The sequence below is a fragment of the Narcine bancroftii genome, chromosome 7 (assembly GCF_036971445.1).
Source record: "Narcine bancroftii isolate sNarBan1 chromosome 7, sNarBan1.hap1, whole genome shotgun sequence".
Taxonomy (NCBI): domain Eukaryota; kingdom Metazoa; phylum Chordata; class Chondrichthyes; order Torpediniformes; family Narcinidae; genus Narcine; species Narcine bancroftii.
The window spans coordinates 167,695,419-167,711,358 of record NC_091475.1 but is presented as its reverse complement, the minus strand read 5'-3'; the positions used below and the strand labels follow the sequence as shown (position 1 = coordinate 167,711,358).

The 15,940-nt window shown below is 40.2% G+C and overlaps 1 protein-coding gene across 9 annotated transcripts in view; it reads right to left on the bottom strand.

The window, feature by feature from the left end:
• dync2h1 (dynein cytoplasmic 2 heavy chain 1) overlaps positions 1–15,940 on the bottom strand; it is a 509,574-nt gene that overhangs the window by 234,717 nt on the left and 258,917 nt on the right. For 8 of the 9 annotated variants that reach the window (XR_011342189.1, XM_069891176.1, XM_069891173.1 and 5 more), the window contains 3 exons: positions 15,726–15,860; positions 13,232–13,375; positions 8,734–8,823 (listed from right to left, as the gene is read on the bottom strand). Coding sequence is in view for 8 of the 9 variants with exons in the window: in XM_069891176.1 (XP_069747277.1) it covers positions 8,734–8,823; positions 13,232–13,375; positions 15,726–15,860 (369 nt within the window). In the remaining variant the exon portion in view is untranslated. Of the gene's footprint in view, positions 1–4,171; positions 4,557–8,733; positions 8,824–13,231; positions 13,376–15,725; positions 15,861–15,940 lie in introns of those variants that run through there. The other variant, XM_069891180.1, reaches the window with a different exon arrangement.

Genomic DNA, 15,940 nt, shown 5'->3' with positions numbered 1-15,940 from the left:
GAGATCTTAAAATTCTTGGCTCACTTTGGCAGTGAGCACCAGCTATCAACCACACTGTAAAAAAAAATTAACCGAGATCCGCTTTCAAACCTATGTCTTCTACCATATAACATGGGGAAAGATTTATATTTACTATCTACCCTATCTACTCTCTATTTACTATCTACCACTCTCAATCTTGTATTTTTCTGTGAGGTCACCCCTCAGTCTCTGTTACTCCAGAGAAAACAAACCTAGATGATCCAATCCATCCCTCCAATTCAGGCAACATCTTGACAAATCTCTGCCGAGAAGGGATTTGGAGCAACAGTAAGTGAGAAAGGGAGGTTTTAATAGGTGAGTGCTGAGTTTATCTTTAATAAAGGCAGGATTTGCAGCAAGAGCAAGTGAGAGAAAGACTTTAAAATTGACAGAAAGAACTGACTAGCTAATAAAAGGAAGGGAAGCTCTAGGGGAGTAGTTATTGCAGGAGTGGCCCAGTGCAAGAGTGAGACTTATAGGCATTGGCTTGAGAGGCTTTGGCAGATAGAGGCTTTGGTAGTGATAGCAGCCTTATGGGAGAAAATACTTCAGTGAGGAGGGAAGGGGAGGTGATGGGAGGAGAGCACTTTTACTTATTGCACAGTGTTAACAGTGCGAATGGCAGCCAGAGCACTGGTATGCTCCTTACAGACTGTGTTAGGAAATCAGACCTCTTTTATGGTGGGGAAAATCAGGTCACTGCAACTTTAGCTTCTTACAGATTGTGTTGGGGAACGACACCTGGATGAACTTTGCATCATTTGGGAGGCAGAGGGTGATAATAGACAGTAGTTACAGGACTAACTAAGACTCAGTAGAGTTATCCCTCAGGAAGAAGGAGGTTATCAAAGTGCCGTCTCACTGCAAAATCCATGGTACTCTTACAGGTTCTGCGCCATGGTGGGATGTACCTCCACAAGGTCCCGCTGGAAACACCCGAACCTGATGAGATGATGGGCAGCAAAACTGATCCCTCAAAGTAACCCCAATAGACATACGTGATACACGTCAAGCCAGAGGGTGAGAACAAGCATTTAGCTTTAAATGCAGGCAGGCTGATTTTGGTTATCGGGGTCTGCACAATATTGCTAGAGAAGCGCTGTGATGCTCCAGCCCCAGAGAAGCACCGGGACAAATTACTCCCGTCTCTTGGTGGCAGAGATTTGGAGCGAATAAGGGCCACAACCCGGTTAGAGATTCAGGACCTGAAAACTCCCACTGTTATGAGTCCCCACTATATAAATGTACTCCAACAGTGTAGGTGTGGTATTTTTGATGATCAAGTCTGAGTCTGACTGACCATCTAGTCTTTCGGGCAGATAAGATCAAAGCCTACTCGTTACCGCATGGTCCCTGGAGAAAGGTGGGGAACAATTTGGCCTGTGGATGTAGCACATAAAACTATGGAATATGCACTACTTTCATAATAGTCACACCTACAAGGCAGAAGGTAGAGTGTTGGGTGACCATCAAGAGAGGAAAATGGAATATGAAGTTACAGCAACATAGCCTTGTTGCCATTCCCCTCAATAACACATATATTCTTTTGGATACTTTTGAGAGAGATGACCTACAAGGGAAAAGCCAAGGCAGTCAGATCTCTGGCGCAGAGTCTTCCCTTTGGCTCATAAGGGAAGGGTGGACATGAGGTGAGCTATAGAGAAAGGGGATTCAATAGTTGGGGGAACAGATAAGAGGTTCTGTAGACAAGATTGAGACTCTTGGATAGCATACTGCCTCCCCGGTGCAAGGGTCAGGGATGTCTTGGATCGATTCCATGGCATTCTCATGTGGGAGAGTGACCAGCCATATGTTGTGATCCATGTTGAGATCAATCATGTGGATGGGAAGGGTGAGGATGTCCTGCAAAGTGAGTTCATGGAGTTAGGTGCAAAGTTCAAAGAAAGGACCTACAGGATTGTGATCTCAGGATTGTTCCTTATGTCATGAGCAAGCATGATCAAAAATAGAAGGATTATATGGCTGAATATGTGGCTGAAGAGATGGTATGGGCAGGAATGCTTCAGATTTTTGGATCATTGGCCTTGTTCCCAGGGAAGGTGAGAACTGTACTGGTGGGACAGTTTGCATCTGAACTGGAGGAGGACTAATATCCTTACAGCAGGTATGCTAGTGCTGCTCCAGGGGTGGGGGTGGGGTGGGGGGGGTGTTTAAACAAGATTTTCAGGGGGATGGGAACCAGACCACTAGAGCAGATAGTGGAGAGGGTGTGGGAAAAGATGTTAAGCCTGCAAACAAAGACAGAAACAGAATGGTTGAGCATGGCAGGAATAATGTTCTGAGTTGCATCTATTTCATTGCAAGGAGTATTGTAAGAAGCAGGGATGAGCTTTGAGCATGGATCAATGTTCAAATTTATTGTCAGATTACCTACATGATATCATACAACTTTTAGATTTTTTTTCCTGTCATCAAGGCAAATTTTCTAAATTACACTGGACAACAATTATTTTCAAAAGGTTTGCTTTGTCGGCAATATATTAGTGGACTTAAAATATGTTATATCTAAAAATGGTACTTCATAGGAATTTTTTAAGGTGATTTTCAAGATCACCAGCCCAAAATCTATAAAATACACCCAGAAAGCAAATTCTTCATTGTCCAGTGTTACCAGTAACTGTAAACTGCATTCAAGGTGAAAGAAATGTATACAAAGAAGGAAATATAAACAAACTGACTGAAAATACAGAAATATAAATATTCAGTAATAAATATTGAGCAAAGTAAGAGTCCTGAACTGAATCTCTGAATGAGTCTGTTATTCAGGAATCTGATGGTTGAGGGGTAGTTGCTATTCCTGAACCTAAAGGTCCAGAGCATGTCCTGGGTGGTGTGAAACTTTGATGATTGCTGAAAGTATAACTGTGACCATTAGAGAGACTTGGTTGCAGGAGAAGTGGGACTGGCATCATAATGTTTCGGGCTCCATTGTTTAGACATGACAGAGAAGGAGGAATGAAAGGGGAGGTGGCACTGCTAGTCAGGGAAAACATCTCAATAGTGTTACAACAGGACAGATTAAAGGCTCGACTATTGAGGTTATATGGTGGAAGTAAAGAACAAGAAAGGGATGACTACATTAATGAAGTTCTATTATAGTCCACCCTTCAGTCCACAGGAAATGGAGGAGCAAATTTTAAAGTGATAGTACACAGTTGCAAAAAAGCATCAGGTTGTAATAGTGGGAGATTTTAACTTTCCACATATTGACTGGGAATCCCATAGTGTAAAAGGCCTGAATGGAATAGAGTTTGTCAAATATGTTCAGGAAAGTTTCCTTAATCAATATATAGAGCAGGACAGGTTTTCTGGCAAAGGTATGCTTGATAGGTGGGATGCTTTCAAAGATGATGTTTTGAGAGTTCCGAGTTTGAACGTTCCTTATCAGAATTAAAGGTCAGACAAACAGGTAAAGGGAACCTTAGTTTTCAAAAGGTATTGGGCCCCTGGCAAAAAAGGAGATTCATAGCAGGTATAGACAGCAAGGAACACATGAGGTACTTGAGGAGTCTATGAAATGCAAGAAAGCAATTAAGGAAAACAGGAGGTCTAAAAGAAGGTACGAGATTGCTTTGGCAGTCAAAGTGAACAGAAATTACAAGGGCTTCTACAGATATATTAAGCCCAAAAGGTAGCAAGAGACAAAATAGTCCTCTTGCCAAGATCAGAGTGGTCATCTATGCATGGAGCCAAAAGAGATGGGGCAGATCTTAAATGAATTTTTTTTGTATCTGTATGAGGCAAAAGAGCAGCAAGGTCATGGACCCAAACAGATTACAGAGGAGGAGGTGCTTGTTGCCCTGAGGCAAATAAAGGTGGATAAGGCCCAAGGGCCTGACAAGATATTTCCTCAGACCTTGAGGGAGGCTGGTACAGAAATCTTCCCACAGATGCAGATTAAATTGCTGAGTATTTTCAGCATTCCCTGCTTTTATTTTAGTTGTGTTCCTAACAACCATTCTGCAATGCATAGCCACAGAAGTCATGAAATGCTGACCTACACCTGATAGTTCTCCACAAAACCACCAACTAGTGAGCAGTTCATTCTAGCACATAACTACAGTATTGTAAAGAAGTGATAGACCTCAAAAGCAACACCACTGTTACACTAGGTTACATTACCATCATAAACTCTGGGAAAACAGGAAATGTGAAATTTGAGTGAAACTTCACCATTGCCACGCAATACATAAAAGAGCTGAGAAACTCAGCAGGTTATGCAGCATCCATAGGAATTCAAAGAATTTTGCACCACTTGACAATTATTCATGATTCATTGAATATTTATTTCTAACATTGTTCTATATCTGCAGATAGTAAAGTTTTCACAGTGCAATTCATTTCTCTTCTGTACTCTGCACAAATGCATTCTTCATAACGTCTATCAAGAAACAATCACATGTCCCTTTGCAATTTAATTCAATATTGATTGAAGACAATTAAAAACTCCCAACGGCATGATCAAAATGTTCGCTTAGAAATCCATCCAGATGAGGATCAATTCCCAGACTCATCTAAAACAGGGAAGAGGAGGAATAAGATTTTGTAGATTTCATTAGACTCATTTCTGCACTGCCTGCAATACAAATCCATATCATCAACTCCAGTTTTGAATTATGAAAGGCAAAAAAAACCAGAAAAAACATATAGTGCAAGGGGAAAACACCGTATTTTTAAGGTATGGGTCATTCTCCTATCCTTGACCATTTATGAATTTTTTTGCTGGGTTACCAGGAAATATTCAACTCATTAGGGCACTGGCTTCCTACCCACACACTCTTTCAATTCAGCAGAGACATGCTCTTTTTCCACTTACTGGGCCCCTCTTTTCTGTGGTTCCTCTCCACTCACCCAGTGCCCTGTCCCCATGTTCTCCTTAACTCATTGGGATCTCATTTGCTGCATTCCCTTTCTACTTAATGAGGCCCAACTTCAGATGCTCCTTTTCCATTCACCCATACCACAGTTCCTGCTATCACTTTCAACCTATCTGGTTCTTTCTTTTAAAAGATGTTGCATAGTAACATCATTATAAATTGTATATATTACCATGCCAAATTTTTTTTAAAGTTTTAAAGTGTATTGAAATACAATATTAGCATCCAATAGTCTAGAAATTGTGCTAATCCAGTACCATCAAAGTCCTGAATATGTTAGATCATTTGAGCTTCACTAAATTATGTAAAAGACCATTCTGTCTATTGAGTCCATGCTTTCTTCCAGAAGAACAATCCCATTAATTCCATTCTCTCCTTTCCTGTAACTCTATAGCCCCTTTCATGCTGCCGATTACATCTGAGTTAACCTGACAATTACATCTGAATTAACTTTCCAAAATCGCAGGTTAAATAGCGTGAATTGTGCGGTATGAAATGACATAACTGGGCAGGGTGAGTAGATTTCAACCAGGCTCTGATCCATGGAGGAAGCAAGTGTCAGAGCCTGGTCAAGTTAACTTACCAATCACCTTCTGACAGTGTGAAAGCACAACTTGCTCTCGCATTGTCACTGCTGGAGATGGGACCCTCCCTCCCCCCTTAAAATCCCAAGTTACAGAATTAACTGCAAATAATGGTCCAGTGTGAAAGGCTCCTGGGGTCAGCTTGTCCCTGAGAAAGGGACATATAACATGCCAATTTATTCTTTTGTTAATGTACAACAACCAGTTAAGCTAGTACCATGGTTTTGGGTCATGATAAGAAACCAGTACATATGTGAAAAACTCATCCGATGGTCAATCCTTGGCATGGACAAGCTGGGCCTGTTTCCGTGCCGTATGACTCGATGACTCATGCTAATTTACCTTTGCTGGTATTCTCACTGCCACCTGCTGACTCAATTCCTCCATCTCCATTGATTCCTTCATTCAATATCAAGTAATTCATTGATCGTCACCATATGGGGTGGCACAGTTGGTGTAACGGTTAGCGCATGCCTTTACAGCACCAGCAATCGGGATCAGGGTTCAAATCCTGCGCTCTCTGTAAGGAGTTTGTACATTCTCCCCGTGTCTGCGTGGGACTTCCCCAGGGCTTCGGGTTTCTCTCACTGTTCAAAATGTACCGGGGGTGTAGGTTAATTGGATGTAAATTGGGCGGTTATGAACTCGTGGGCCGAAATGGCCTGTTAGCGTGCTGTATATCTAATTTTAAATTTATAAATTTAACAAATGCTCTCCATCCTTCAACACAGCATAAATCATCACTTCTACTCAGAGACCTCTTCTTGCTCTCCTTCCAGATGAAAACAAAAAGCACAGGAATAGGAAGAGAAACATAAGTACCCCTCTAGTCATTTCACAAACAACCGCTGACTTAGCTTGATCAACCATCAGAATGTAGAGGCCTCAGAGCTAACTGGTGCGGAATTAAATAACATCACTACATAGCACACAAAACATTAAAGATCAGCAGACAGTGAATTATGATGGCATAAATCATATAAAACATTAATTTTAGAGCAATTCTAATTCATTTCTGTAATCACCCATAGGACCTCTGAGCAAACCATGAGGTCAGTGAAGGATGGAAAAGATGATTTCTCACTCAGAGAAGAGCTACCAAACTAATGCATTCCATGCACTTAACATAACGCAGAATAAATATGCACTGCGTACCATTTAAGGCACAACTTCAATAGCATTGATAAGAAAAATAGTTGGATTTTTATCTTTGACTTACAAATCACAAGTAACTATAAGCAAATCTCATTAATATCTCGTCACAATTGCCTACCAGGAGTATCAAATGTGGCATTTGGAATGACTACACACAGTCACAGCCGAACAGAACAATGTCACCTCAACCGGGGTATTTGATAATCTTACATTACCATTCTTTGCCCCTCTCATATAGAGCAAAGGATTCAGCAGCTCATTCTTACCGGAGCAACAGTGATGAACAACTGGAGGAATGACAATGAAAATAAGTAAGAATTTAGTTCAAAATGCAACTCTCATCCCTTTGTCACCTCTGCCTCTCTGTCCAAATACCACATGCTGCTTTGTCTCCAGTTGCTGAGTTTGCTTAAACATTCCATAATAAGTTCTAAAACCTGGAGGATATCAACCAAGTGCATCTCAGGTAAAAAGCAATAATTCCACGGAGATTACATTTCTGGAGCAAGTACAGGAGTTTTACCTGATAGTAAAGGAGCAATCTGGCAAAAAAAAATTCTTAGACAGGGCTGAGAAAGCTAATTAATAATCTTACACCTCCCTTTGGGAAGTCACCATAACATGGCAGAATAGAAGGTGACATAGTTTAATCCAACATTAGAGTCCTTAATCAAAACAAAGAAGGGTACAAGAAGTGAGCTAGCTATTATAGAGTTGGGTGCTTCATTGACAGGAATAACTGGATGGGAAACATTCAAGACAGTTACTGTAACAATTCCGCTATGGTACATTAACATAAAAGGAAAAGTGACCAAATGATAATAAGAATTTAGGATAATGTAACATTGAAAGACCATGGCAATTCCAACAAACCGGATTTGATCTTAACCTCCAATATAACTGCTTTAATCTGGTGAAACACAAATTAAAGTTACCAGCGTACTAAATAATGACATACATTCTGTCCAAAGAAAATAAACTTTATGTCCTGGCCAAATTCCACAACGAATTCTCCCACAAAAAAAAAACAGAAAGAGGAGGGAGGGAAAAAGTATTTTCAAAACAAGATTATTCATAGGCACCTGTGGATTTCAACTCCATTCACAAAGCTCTTAAACTTCCTTATTGCATTAATCTTTATACAGTATCAATAAATCTCTAACACTGATCACCATCTGAATGCATGATAAAAAAAAATAGATGGATTCTGTATCACCTTATATTTTACAATGAAAATATCTAATTAAACTAGTTACCTTTGGATAGATCTTCCATTTTATGGATCCAAAATTGCTATTTTCTTTACATTAGAGAGGAATGCAGGATCATTATCAATTAAGCAATGAGAGACTCAAACCACTACTACTTGGATTTAAATCTGATTCTGCTTTTAATTTATATAGCATGATCTATATAGCATTTTTGTGCACTGGACTAGACCCCAGCATCTTGTTGTTTATCCTGTATGCAAAGAAGTATTTGTGAACTAAGTGCACCAAAGTTTTATTCTTTGGTCATGCTTTGATTGTGAACTAACAAGGATGATTTGGATGAATGGATCCATTCAAAAACAAGAGTTAATTGATGGCCACAAGTACCTGATGTAGAACAAGAATACATAAATGTATTTTAAATAAGTGTATTTAAATAAATACATTTTAGAACAAAATTAGCAATCCTCTGTAGAGGTGTCCATATTTAGATGGGAACCATGCCAATTTTCTGAAACTCTAGGGATGAAAGTGTGTAAACAGATATAATCCAAAATTAGTGGAGAAGTAACTATTAGTTGGAAGTTTCTATTGATTATCAACATTTCAAAATTTCCTGCCACGTCTCCCTCTATCCCCAGAAAATCAAACCATCGAGGTCAAAAAAAAGCTAGTGGGAAATGTTTATTAGAATTGACTGCACTCAGTATAGCCATTAGCCAGTAAACAAATTATATAACATTCAGGCAAATAAAATGACAATGATTCCATCCCATAAATAAATGATGGGAAACAAACACTAAAGATTTTAAACTCCACAACTGTTCGAAAATAAACAGCACCCTGAGCAATGATTACTCTTACCTTAAACAGGGATCGGCAAATATATTCATACACCGAAGTTTTTAGTTTTGCTATCAGCATTGTGATTCGGACATCAGTGTTTTCAGATTCCTAACGGGTATAAAAATGGATAGGTTTAAAAATATAAATTTTAGAATGCAAACAAAGTTTATTTGAATAAAAGATCTTTTGTACCATTGCTCACATTGAGTCACCAGATTTCCTGTTATCTAACATTGAAACATACCAGGATTATACAGGGGTATTGTCTGGATATCTGAAATTCAATTTTTACTAACTTGCATTCTAGAATTTTTCTTGGTATTTGGGGATTCAAGTCTCTAGTTCTGTCAGTAATAATTTTGATGTGTGACATTTATTTTTGTTTTTAATTTTGGGTCTTATAAAAGCTGAGAAAACACAGCAAAAGGAAGTAAAATGTACCAATTTGAAATAAATAAGTGGTATTTACCAATGCTGCTGCAATGAATGGAGTTCAGCTGTATTTAATCATACAAATTATGAAGCAAGGTTGAGTGACATAGGGTTCTTTCTTTGAGGCGACAGGAGGATGAGGTAACTTAGACAGCCTGTACCTTTTTTCCCAAGGCGGCAATAGCCAGTACCAAAGGACTTCTATTTAAGGCGAGTGGAGGGAAGTTTAGGGAGACATCAAAGGTAGGTTTTTTTTTTTACACACTTACACACACAGTGAGTGCTTCATTATCGGGGTGGTGGTGGAGGCTGGTACAAAGGCGACATTTAAAAGATTCTTAGATTGGCATGTGGATGGGAAAAAAAATGAAGGGTTATAAGCTCCAAGTGAGGGAAGTGTTAGAAGTGAAGTAGATTTATACATGTTGCACAATATTATGGGCTGTAGGGCCCCTACTGTGATGCGCGGTTCTATGTTCTAATTTCATTACACTGGGAATGATCTTGACTGCTGAATCCATCTCTAATATTAGCTCAGTTTATTTTTTCCCTCTCTCTGAGCAGTGGAGGGTATTCACAGCCTAACCTGTTGGGCACGTCCTCCAATTCTGCCACTCTCACATTCTTTGACAATGATCTTTTTACTACTTTCTCTCTCTCCAACTGCTCCCATTCATTCCAATTACTCCATTTTTATCCTATCCGAAGGAATGGTCCACCCCACCCTCCCTGTAGCTATTCTTCTCTCTCCTTTTCAGTTCTAATGTAAGGTCTCAGACCCAACATTTTGACTTTGTTTCACAAATGTGCCCTGATCTTCTGAGTATTTTCAGCATTTTCTGTATTTGTCCAAGATCATTGAGTTGTGGTTTCATGTGGGAATGGCCTTGAGGTTTGAAATAACAGTGGAAGTAAAACCAGAAGCTTGGTCAAACTATGAAAATAATCCTGGGGCAGAATTGGAATTGAGTGAATGGTCTGGTTTTTGGCAGCCATAGTGACCAGTCACCATTAACCAATGGAACTAATAAGTTGTGGTGGTTTTCAAAATAGGTAAACATTCATAAAATAACCAACTTGGTAAGGACATCAAAACATTATAACATATCAGCAAAACACATCTTGAATATACTATACATATATATATTATGTACAACCACAGAGGAGGAAATCTATACCACCAGAAATTTGCAACAGCAATTTTCCACCACGTGACTTAAAGCATTCAAACATAGTTCAGTGTCCCTCAGCTGAATGACGTACAAAAGGTGTGGCAGGAACAAAGTCAGCATTTTCAATTGTATTACACATTGATATTAAGACCTCTAAAGGAGAAAATGACCAGATTCCTATTTAAGAAAAATACCATGCTATGTGTGAAGTGTGAGCTGGAGATGAAAGCCATTTTTTTTATATTTTGAAACCATTTCTCATTGTAAAAAAGTTTCATAACATAAAAAAAGCCAGGAGAGCAAAGAGCGGAGACACAACAGCTGCGTACAGACTTTAAACGGCCTGTTAAAGGAGCTGAAGGTGTTTTTAAGTAAAATCATGCAACCCCAGCAGTCTGTGGCCAAGATGGTGGTGCCTGTGCTCAGCAGAGAACACCAGGTGTTGCAGAATCTGGGAAGCAGCAAACTGGTGAAGGGCACCAGAAATCGAATGAACACGCCTCGTTGGGAAGGAGAAGCAGAGGAGACAATCCTACAGGACAGTGACCACGGCAGTGGACCAGCGAGGGGCTCTGTGGCTGAAGGATCCACACAGGCTGCGGGCAACTTGCCGTCAGGGAACTTGCACGGGTTGCAGGCTGCTGGAGATTGACTCATGGGAACCAGCTATCGGAGCCAGGATTCGAGAGGATGCTGAGGGCAAAAAGGCCTCCTGAAGAGCCTCAGACAATGAAGGCTTCCTGATAGTGTTGGACATTTGGATCTGGAGTTCAGGTTGCCAATGAATCAAACAGGAGTCTGTGCAGCTGTAGAGGCCACAGGAATATGAGGTGAATCCGCAAACACTCAATAATGGTTTTTACACAGCTGCCATGATAAATTCCTGGCGATAACTTTCTCACTTATCTTCTGGAGTGGCCATTCAAATAAAAAGGACATTTACACTACATACCTGAGTCACAGTCATTTTGAAGAATGGAAGTTGCTCAACATCGACTGTGACATAGACTCTGTGTGCGACATACAGCGTCAACACCGTCCAATTCATTTAGCCCATTGTTGTGAGCTGCCTGCAATTCAGTTTAGACTGCTGGCAGTCCGCAAAATTGTCTAGCGCTGCCGCAGGAAATATTTCGGAACTGGAATGAGTCACTCATTTCTGTTCCAAACCTTTTACACAGCCTGAGTTGTGGTAATTTTGCAAAAAATTTCCTGATATGCAGTGTCTGTGTAAAAACCATAAATGGCTCTGAAGGGACTCTGCTTTGCTTCTCTTTCTCTCTTACTGTTAGGGGCTACATTAATGGCGACTCTTTGTCTACCTTATGGCAGGCAAAAGGCAATTTCATGTATTACATGTTCTGTACTATTACAAGACACTAAGGGGATCTTGAATTACTGATGATTTTTTTTAAGCAAAACTCAAACTTCAGGAGGAACTCAGTGGGCCATGCAGCATCTGAGAGGGAAAAGAAACTTTCTACGTTTCAGGTTGAGACCCTGCATCAAGAATGAGAATGGAGAGTGACAATAGCCACATAAAGATGAAAGGGTTGAGACCGGGCCAATAGCTGACAGATGAACTGAGGAAGGATGAAAGATGATGGACAGAAGGAACCAGCTGTGGGAGGGGGAGGAGTTGAGATGGGTCATAGGTGGAAGAAGACAGAAAAAAAGCCAGATGGAGACAGTTAGGAAAGGATGGAGGTGGATGCAAAGACTGAAAGGTGATCAATGGGAGCCCAAAGACTTAAATCAGACAGTGAGCAAGGTGATAATGGGAACCATTAAAGGATTGCTGGAATATGGGAGAGGAGATATAGCAGGTGACGTGTGCAGGTAGAATTGGGGAGGGGTGGAGGCTATGAACAACAGTGGGAGGACTGGGGCTGGATTGACAGGAAAGTGAGAGAATGGGATGTCTTATATTGAGACCAGATGTGGTAAAGATGGAGAAACTGTAAGAAAGGGATGGCACTCTTACAAAAGACAGGGTGGGAAGACTTGTAGTCTATGTGAATGTTCTTGACTACATCACTGATTTTCAGGAAATAAGAATCAAAAGGGAAGCTGTTCAGAGGAAGAACAAAAGAGTGATGGTAGAGGGAAATTGGAGGGCATTTGGAGGGTGGAGTAGGGGTGAGGACTCCTTGCCAAAGAACAAAAGGATGGGCCTTTGCTCAAGATCAGGGTATGAAGGTAAGGCCTCTGCTGAGGACTGGTGTCTCAGCATCAGAGAAGGTTGGTTGGATGAGGGGGGGGGGGGTTTGAAAATAGCAGGTGAAGATGCAGCAGGAGTTGGAGCTTGGCCAAGCGATGGGGTCAGAAGAGGATTATGTAAGGGGTTTCAGGCAAAGCTCAGGGAAAAGGAGAAAGGCACAGGGGCTGCAGTAAGAATGGAGTAGGGGAAGGAGGAGAAAGACCCAGTGAAGCACTGGGAGCCTGTGATAGATGGGAAAGCAAAGAAGGCCACGTGGAACTTCAGGAGCCAGGTATCAACTGGAGGTTATATCAATAAACAAAAGAAAGTATGGAACTTGCATATAACCTACAGTTTAAATTTAAAAAATGTCAAATTAATATAATGGAATAATTATTTTATTGTTTTTTTTAATGGAAATTCCTGATTTTACTTTTGTAAATTGTTATGTTATGTTATGTTATTGTATTATTTAAGAAAAGGTTGGACAGGTATATGGATGAGAAGAAGATGGAGGGTTATGGGCATTGTGCAGGGAGGTGGGACTAGAGAGGGGTGATTGGTTCGGTGCAGACTAGAAGGGCCTAATGGCCTGTTTCCGTGCTGTAAATTGTTATGTTATGTTATGTTAAAAACTGGTTGGCCCATTTCTGTCATTGCCAAAGATGAAAATTACGCTGCTTCAAATCATTCTCATCAGTTCAAAACATACCTTCTTATTTTGCAATGATCGCTGGAAGAGCCTCAGAAAGGCTGCAAGACTGAAGCGATACATATTATTAATTTTGGACAGATGAATTATAATAAAGAACATCTTGCTGGCTGTCTCAGCAAGTGGGAGAAATGCATCCCTCTCCTGAAAAAAAGAGAAATTTCTATCAATAATGATATTTTGCTGCCCTCCACAGTCAGCAATGTATAACAACAAACTACAAATGCTGTAAATCAAATAAAATAACAACCGGTGAGAAGAAAAACAATGGTTGAAATCTACAACCTAGAAACTGTTCCATGATGGGAAATGGTGTGAGGGAAGCACATATTTTATGTGTGGACACTACTGCAAAAAGTAATTGTCAGGTCAAGTGGAAAAAAAATAGTATGAGTTGTAGAAGTGGAGGGACATAGATTGAGAGCCATAGATGGGTCATGGTAGAGAGAAGCACAGGGCGGATGGGGGGTAAAATTTGGGGAGGTGAGGGGAGTCGAATTAATTTACCATATAGGGTTAGTCTTCTTTCTCAGGGGTAATTATGGACACTGGAGATTCCCCTGGCAGCCCCTCCGCTTCCCAGATGTGCAAGAAGAGGTTGTGAAATTCCTCTTTGCCAGTTTTTATAATCCCTGCAAAAGGCAGCACTTGCTCCTGTGAGCTTCTTGGTTTTCAGGTGGCACACATCTTTTCAACTTCCTGCCAGATAGCAGTGAGGCTGAACCAGACAATCTCCTGTGGAATGATCATAAGACCACACAAGTCAAATACAGAACCATGGTTAAGGATTAGCCTGTCAAGAATGACCAGAAGATCCAGGAACTAATTAACAGAAAATGTGATTCATTCTTGGTTGGATGCTCCACATGACTCAAGGGAAAAGTAGAGCTTTTATTATGAGAGACATAATGAAGTACACAGTGGCTGGAAAAGGTAGAGGAGACCAGTAACTCACTAATAACCATGTACATGATCTGATAATTCAGTGTTGACAAGGTCACCTACCAATAAAAGGGACAACTATTAGGACCCAAAAACAAAATGTCAGTCAGCTTCAACTGGAAAGAATACTCCAAAGAACTCCTCAACTATGAATCTACCCTAACACATACAAATTAAAAACTTTTAACATTTTGCAGATAACATAAAAACTGGGAGTATAGTGGAGTGACAGGGGTTGTCTAAGTTTGCAGCAGTATTTGGATCAACTGGGAAGTGGAAAAGGAATGACATTTGCAATCAACTCAGATGTGAAAGTTTGTAATTAGATAGGTTAAACCAGGGCGGGATTTATAAGGTGAATGGTGGCACCCTGAAGAGTGTTGTAAAACAGAAAGACAATGGTACAGGTGCATAGTTCCATGAAAGTGGCACACAGGTAGACAAAGTGGTGAAGAAATAATTTGCCTTCATTGGTAAGGGTCCTGAGTACACAACATGGGCTGCAATGTTACAACTGAACAAAAAATTGGTCGGGTCATATCGCCCAACTACAGAATAAGCTTGAAAGAATTCAGAAAACATCCATAAGGATGTTATCAGGACTAGAGAGCTTGGGTTGTAAGGAGAGGCTAGGTAGGGGTGACTTTCTAGAGGAGCCTGAGTATAAAATTTTGAGCAGTATAAATATGGTGAATGATCATATTCATTTTCCCAGTGGTGAGAAGTCAGGGGCATAGGATTAAGGTGAGGGAGGAAGATTTTAAAAGGAACCCAAAAGGCTACCCATTCACACAGAGGTTTTCTGCAGATATGGAATGAGCTGCCAGAGGAAGTTGTAGAGGCAGGTCAATTATGACATTTAAAAAACATCAGACAGGTACTTGGATGGAAAAGATTTGGAGAGATGTAGGCCACATGAAGACAAATAGGTCTAGTTCAGTTAGGAAATCTGACATGAACAAATTGGGCTAAAGGGTCCTATCTGTGTTATATGATTCTTTACTTCTTAACTAATTAACAATATGAACTCTTTCATTACAAAGAATGTGACTGTACTGAAGGGTATTGCCTTGATTAGAGGACTTGAGTTGCAGGGAAAGATTGGGAAGACTGGGCTTGATTTCTCTGGAGTTATGGAGGTTGAGGGGTAACCCAATAAGAGCTTATAAAATTAAGAGAGACATGGATAGGAGAAATTAATCAATTTTCCCATGGCAGGAAATATCAAAAACAAGAGAGGATTAATTTAAAGTGAGAGAAAAGAGATTTAAAGGGGATCAGTTTTTTTTTTATTTTACACAGAGAGTGATTGATATCTGGAACTCACTGCAAGAGGAGGTGGTGGGGTCAGATGTATTTCACTGAATTTAAGATACATTTTGACAGACACAAGTAGGCAAGGTGTAGAAGGTTATGGTCCTAATGTAGCCAAATGAGATCAGCGTAGATTGGCAAAAAGATCAGCATGTATGAAATGGGCTGAAGGGCCCATTTCTATTCTACAGGACTCCGTGACTCCATGAGAAGCTGTAGGAAAATAAAATTCACAAACCTGATCTAAAGAAATCTGTAATCTGAAAGACTCGGTGAGGGATTCTTGGATTAGTGCACTACTAGCCTTTGTTTTATTGAGTGATTCGATAAGATCCTTGTTTTCCAATATATTTCCTTGTGACGTAGCCAGAGTCTATGATAAATTACATTAGCATATCTTTTCATTAATTTCTATTAACCGCATTCATCCATTTCATCAACAAAAAAAGTTGA